Below are 6,772 nucleotides of genomic sequence, written 5' to 3' on the forward strand. Positions count from 1 at the left end.
CTGTTTCTAGGGGATAATTCGCTGACTGGCAATATACCACCTGAACTAGGAAATTTGAAACAGCTTGGCCAATTATCACTGTATGGCCCAGGCAATCTTACAGGTTCTATACCTCGTGAAATAGGAAACTGTAGCAATCTTGAGTGGCTTGTTGTCGGATCGAACCACCGAATGAACAGATCCCTGCCTCTGATTATCTTCAAGCTACCCCTCACCACTCTTTCCTTAATTAATAACAATTCTGGAGGGAGAATTCCAGAGGCCATCTTCAATCTTACCAATCTCACTCACTTAGATCTGGTCATAAACAAATACAATGGACCCATTCCCGACGACATTGGAAAATTAACGGAATTAATCTTTCTATTTTTGGGTTCAAACAATTTAATAGGCACCATACCCCAAGTAATAAGTAAATTGACCACGCTTGAAACCCTTCACATGGACACTAACCATTTGATAGGGCTAGTTCCCGAGGATATAGGAAACCTCCAACGTTTGAAATACTTTGCTGTGTACGCAAACAATTTGACAAGCATAATTCCCGAGTCCATGGGAAAGCTAAAATCTTTAGAAAAACTGAATCTTAATTTTAACAATTTCAATGGTACTATACCAGATAATATTGGTCAATTCAAAAGTCTTATCCAGCTGTTGCTCCGGAACAATAACATTTCCGGGAGTATTCCTGAAACTATCAGTGGTTTGGTCTCGGTGGAGGAGTTAGATATTGCAGATAACAATTTGGAGGGGAAAAATCCAGAGGGTATAAGTAAATGCACTACACTCAAGTGCTTAATTTTGTCTCGGAATAAGCTGAGTGGAAAGATTCCACACTCCATTGACAGCTGCAACTTAATCACAAAGTTGATACTATCCAGCAATAAATTGTCTGGTAGGATTCCCACCACACTTAGCAATTGCACATCTTTAAAGAGGATTAAGTTGTCTGTCAATTCGTTGCATGGAAATTTGGATATGATTTATTCTTCTTCTATAGAAATGTTTTATGCAAACTCCAATAAGTTCTCAGGTACTCTACCTGAAAGCTGATTAATTGAGTGGGAGGGAATTCATTTATCTCTACCGCCTTAACCCCATAAGCGGGATTGCATCTGAAGAACCGATAGCTCCATCAAGGACACTATTTGTCACTGGGAATGCAGTTCTTCAGTGGTTTTATTCCCTAGTTGGTTGAGTGAGTTCATCTAGCATCCTTGGCCCACTGTACGGAGCTTCAGCTTTTGGATTTCAGAAGGAACCATTTGAATGGTGAGCGAATTTTCAAAAATTGAGAGTTCCGAGTCTGGGGTATAATCAGCTTCACGACAGTCTTCCTGCATGGATGGTAAACCTCACAGCTTTGCAAGTGTTGGATTTGTCAAATAATAAATTTGATGGACGAATACCCTCTAATCTTGAGAATCTCCACAGGTTTGGAATACTGGGAGACCCGCAACTGAGTGGAAACACACTATATGAAGACATACCCATACTGTACAAGCTGGAATGTGTACTGGCAGCAAACACCATACTTGACTTGTCAAGTAACAATTTCAGCGGCCAGATACCAGAAAGCATAGGGAATTTGAGCAATCTGACATTATTAAATATATCTGGAAACCATTTAGAAGGTGAGATACTAGCTTCTTCTGCGCGGATATGAACACTGGAGCAGTTGGACTTGTCTAAAAATAAGCTGGAAGGGCGCATTCCTGAGGAGATCTCTTTATTGTCCCTTTTGGCCTACTTCAATCTATCTTCTAACAGGCTTTGTTGACAGATACCTAAAGGAACTTAGTTAGAGACATTCATTGCCTTTATGCGGGGGACCTCTAGAGAGTTGCAGCACAAAAAACAAAACAGCATGGGCGCATTACCGTCGCCTTCAGAAGGTAGAGAAAAATCAATATGGAGTAGGATTGATGAAAAAGTGTCCATTGTTGCTGTTGGGTTGGGCTTCGGGATTGCATGTGCTGGAACAATGTTAGTGATAGTATGATGGGACAGTTTTTAGCTTCAAATTAGGGTCATCCAAAACAGAGCCTTTTATGGAATACCGATTCCTCCAAACATATAGATGGAGTTTGAACTACAGAGTACAGACCTCGTTTTACAGTTCAGTCATCCACATCGACTGGTTACTTGCTCCATGTATTCTTCAGTTTCAAATTTTCTTGGTTTCATCTCACTTACCTGAAGTTTTATCAGTCTCTCACATCAAGCAATCGGTTAATGGAGTTTCACTGTTTCCAGCATTGTCAAATTGTTTCAAGAAAATAATTACATTTACAGTAGAGTAAACCATAGGAAGTATGGTATTCTCCTTCACAAGATAAATACACTACGTACAGTATATTGAGCGTATGTTAAAAAAACAACATATTCCCCTGCTCTTAACATATTAATTTTTTTAATGTTATTTTGTCCGTTTTGACGGTAGCTCTACTTTTGATTCTGTGATGATAATATAATTTTAAAAATATATTTGAAATCACATTTCATAATAAAAAATTAATATACAATGTTAACATAATTAATCCATGGTGCTAGCATTATTTTGGATCACATTTTATTAGAAAAATTAGAATATAAAACTTATCATACTATAAAATCAATAAATGTGAATGTGATGTATTACTTTTGATTTTTATATAATGTTTTTGATATTGAAAGCAGCCAAAAAATGAGGGGGCTGACCCATTAGAAGAACAAGGAAAACAGTGCTAGAGCCACTATCAGCAAACTAACAGCAGAGTTACAACCTTTTGCCTCTATCAAAAACTATGATCATTCTACAAAAATTTAGTAAATAGAAACTACTAATAGAAAAAGTCTTAGGCATTTTCCGCCTAGGGAAATAAACATAGAAGTTCAAATAAAACATAAACTAAAACTATCCACCCACAGGCTGCAAAGAGACAAAAAAACCAAACTTTCGTGGCATAGAAACAAATCATTTCTTTTTCCCATGGCTTCTCTTGGGGAGGAGCTTTCTTGCCCATTCCTTTGTGAGGAATTTGAATAGGGTCTTGTAATCCTCGTCATCTTTGCCTTTTTCTTTGGGGGAGCTTTCCTGCAAAAGGAACATGGTGGTTGTCGAGCATCGCATAACATTCAACAAAAATTTAGAGACATTATGCATCTTGGCTTCCGCAGCTTCCAGCCTGCTGGTGATATCCTACACATTGTCAAACAGGGCTTTCACTTTTTTCTCCAATTCTGTCAGGTTGTTGTCGTCCTCCTCCTTTATGCTACTCGCCTCCTCCACAACCATCATTTTCTCCAGCTTGAGGGTCGAGGAGGGAGAATTTATTTGGGACTTAGGGAGAGTCTTTGGACTCCTAGAGTTTGTGGGACTTTCAAAAACATGGGTAGAACAGAGTGGGGCATCAGAGTGGGGTGGAGAAGGGCCACATTTTCAGTAGGGCTTGAGTGTCCAGTGTTCTGCGAGGAGGAGGTGTCTCTCAATGGTTTGTCTGGGGGTGTAGAGGCTAGTCTACTTGAGCATGGGGGGTATTTGCTTCATCGTTGATTTCAAAGTCAGAATCGATCTCCTGGATTCTGACTTTTTTGGGGGTTCTGATTTCTTCAAGGGAGCACTTTTTATTTCTCTTGCTGCAAGAGCCTATCTCCGACAGCTTGGGGGGCTATCATTATGTTTAGCAGTAGGGACGGGTGAGGGGCTTGTGTTAATCACATTCTGGATAGGTATGGCATGGGGTGGGCAGAGGGCGAGGTGGAAATTGTAACGGCGCAGAATGAGACCCTAGTGAAGGATTGGGAATCTTTGCCCTTTTTCTTAGCCTTAGTAATGTCTTTGACGTTAGAATCTAGAGAATGTAACAGGAAAACAGGAATGGAAATGCAGTCCCTATTCCTTAGGTGGTTAAGGAAGGGGAGATGATAGTAATAGAAGATTTCATACCTTCCCTCCAACGTGAAGTATTTCATCACAATGTAGCATATTGCATTCCACGGAGATGGGAGCTCCTCTTGGTTAAAGCCACCTGCCCTCTTCACCAGGTTTTTTCCTTCTCGGAAGAACTAGTTCAGGCTGGTGGTATCCGAGATGCGACTCTGTTTTTTCCATTTCCTTCCCTCCATTGAAAGTCTCGTTGCTTGAGTGATCACCTCTTCATTTATTTCCAAAGAGATACCCCCATGGTAACTCTTCAGTCCTCTTAGGAAGTCACAAATTGCTTGGACAGGTGATCATCATTCCCCTTCATGCTTTCCATGAATTTATCTATGCCACCCTCTATACAAATGAACGACACCACCATTTTAGCTTTGAACTCATCAACTTTGTCGGGTTCCATTCTGAGCTTGTCTCCCCCCATATTAGTTTCCTCCAGTTTAGCAGAGCAGGTATATTACTAGTTATTATAATCACAAAGCCGAAGCAAGGCCAAAGCAGGGTTGTAATAAAAACTTCACCAAATTTGAACTTTAATCCAGCCAGTATGATTTGATCTCTCCCATATATCACCTTTATCGCTGCCAACTAGCTCCTTCTAGATAATAATTAGGAAGTATTCATTTCTGATATCAGTACTATCATCATAAAAACATCCCTCTTGAAGGTGGTGACAAGGCCCTTTGTGACCACCTGGTAGATTGGATCCATGATGGGCAGGCTTTCCTTCCAATTTTAAAATTTTAAAATTAGCTCTCTTCATTTGATAATGGTTATAGGAGTTCCTCATCGGACTTGGGATTTTTCCATCTCCAAGATCACCTTGTTTGTAACTGGAAGCAGATTGGGGTCCCTCCAACATCGCAAGCCGTTTTGCAGTTTTCCCATCGCCAGCATGGAGTCTATCGGTGCATTTCCTTCTCTCAAGACATGTCAAATGGTGAAGTCATCAAGATTGGTCAGAAGGATCCTAACATCCTTTTGAATGGGATCAACTCTCCACCTGGCAGTAGAATTCCCCCTCATTGTTTGCACAATAATCTATGAGTCACCTTCGATTTCTAGTTGTTTGATCCCCATGGAATTGGCAGGTTTCAGCCCCTATAAGAGGGCCATTTCCCTCTGCTTCCGTGAACATGTTGTTCTTTAGATTACCCACGTAGGCTGCCATAGTGTTTCCCGAGTGGTCACAGATGATTCCACCACCCGCCTGACAAGTGTTTTGGGGAGAACCATCAAAATTTAGTTTAACCCAATGGAGTTTAGGAGGAAACCATTTGGTCATTTTCATTTTATTTTTAGTACTGTTATTTAAGGCTTCAAATTATGGGGGGATTTTCTATCTTTTAGCAATTTTTTCTCTATACAACTAAGAGGCTTAGGGGAGGTTCTCCACCTCGTCACTAATATATTGTCAGAGATCAACTTGATGCAGTTGTGGAAGACACTATCAGGGAGGGTTTCAGTATCTCTGAATATCCTATTGTTTCTTTCCTTCCATAATTCCCAACAGATGTATGGTGGTATTTGCCTCCATAATTGGATGATGATGGGGTGGTGGGAGGGGGGTTTCCATCCAAGAAAAAACTTCTTAATGTCATTCTGAAGGACCCATTGAAGACCACATTTCTCAAGGTTTTTATTTCACAGATATTCAGCAAAGGGGCAGAGGACCAACAAGTGGTCAGTGGTTTTCTCATTAGCTTTACAGAGAATTCATCTATTGGTGAGTTGCAAGCCCCATTTTTTTAGATTATCCAGGGTTAGGGTTTTACCATGCATGAATTCCCAGTAAAAGAAATTGATTTTGGGGATCAGTTGAGAGTTCCATATTCTCTTCCAACATTTAGCATCAACCATGGGTCTTAGTAGTTGTCTGTAAGCAAATTTGACCGAGAAGGTGCTCGGTTGAGTCTCTTTCCAAATGAAACTATCTTCATGAGGGGCCAAGGGGATTCTAGTATCCAACATAATATTTTGAAGATCCCGAGCCATGGGTAGAAGATTGGGCCTGTTAAGGAAGAATTGGGCAATATTCCTCCAACCTCTACTTCCCAATTCCATATAATCAACAATATGATCTCCCCGGTGTTCCTTTAAGTGGTACATAATTTGGTGGAAACAAGTGTTAGCCAAGGGCTTGTCTCCCACCCAAAAGTCTTCCCAGAACCAAACCTTCCTCCAATTTCCAAATTGCCATTTTAGTCCTTCTCTTATAATCGGTCTATTTTTCAGGATGTTATTCCATAGCTCGGATCCTTAGGGAAGGTCTCTCGCACTCAAGTTATAGTAGAATTGCTTCTGGTTCAAGTACTTTGCCTTGATAATGTTACACCAATTTGCCTCGCCTTTAGCTAGGGTCTAGTCAATTTTTGCGATTAATGCCTTATTCAAGGCATTTATCTTTCTTAAACCCAGTCCACCCATGGTCTTGGGTAAGCAAACATTATCCCAACTGACCAGAGCAAGTCATTTTTTCTCCTCCATCCCCATCCATGGGAAGTTTCTTTGGATTTTCCCAACTTTTTCCCCCATGGTCCCAGATATCTTGAACATGGATAGGAAGTACACCAGGATTCCCTGAAGGGAAGTTGCCAAAAGTTGAACCTTGCCTGCACTACTAAGGAATTTTTCTTTCCAACAAGCTAGTTTCTTTTGCATCTTCTCTAGGATGGTGTTCCAGAAAGTGGGAGTGACCTCTTTGATCGTGAGGGGGAGACTAAGGTAAGTCCTTGGGAGTGAAGCAGTCTTGTACCTTAAGATCGAAAGAATTCTAATTTGGAGGTCATTTGGGGTTTTGAAAAAGAAGAGAGTACTCTTCTCATAATTGATACATTACCTTGAAGCCTTAGC

General features: G+C 40.5%; 1 protein-coding gene across 1 annotated transcript; it reads left to right on the forward strand.

Annotated features, from left to right (window-relative positions):
- Positions 1-441: 441 nt before the first annotated feature.
- LOC131027625 (LRR receptor-like serine/threonine-protein kinase RGI1) lies at positions 442-1,053 on the forward strand. Its single transcript, XM_057957698.2, has one exon. The coding sequence runs from the start codon at positions 442-444 to the stop codon at positions 1,051-1,053; it is 612 nt and encodes a 203-aa protein (XP_057813681.2).
- Positions 1,054-6,772: the final 5,719 nt, after the last annotated feature.

Source organism: Cryptomeria japonica, chromosome 8, assembly GCF_030272615.1.
Source record: "Cryptomeria japonica chromosome 8, Sugi_1.0, whole genome shotgun sequence".
NCBI classification, from domain to species: Eukaryota; Viridiplantae; Streptophyta; class Pinopsida; order Cupressales; family Cupressaceae; genus Cryptomeria; species Cryptomeria japonica.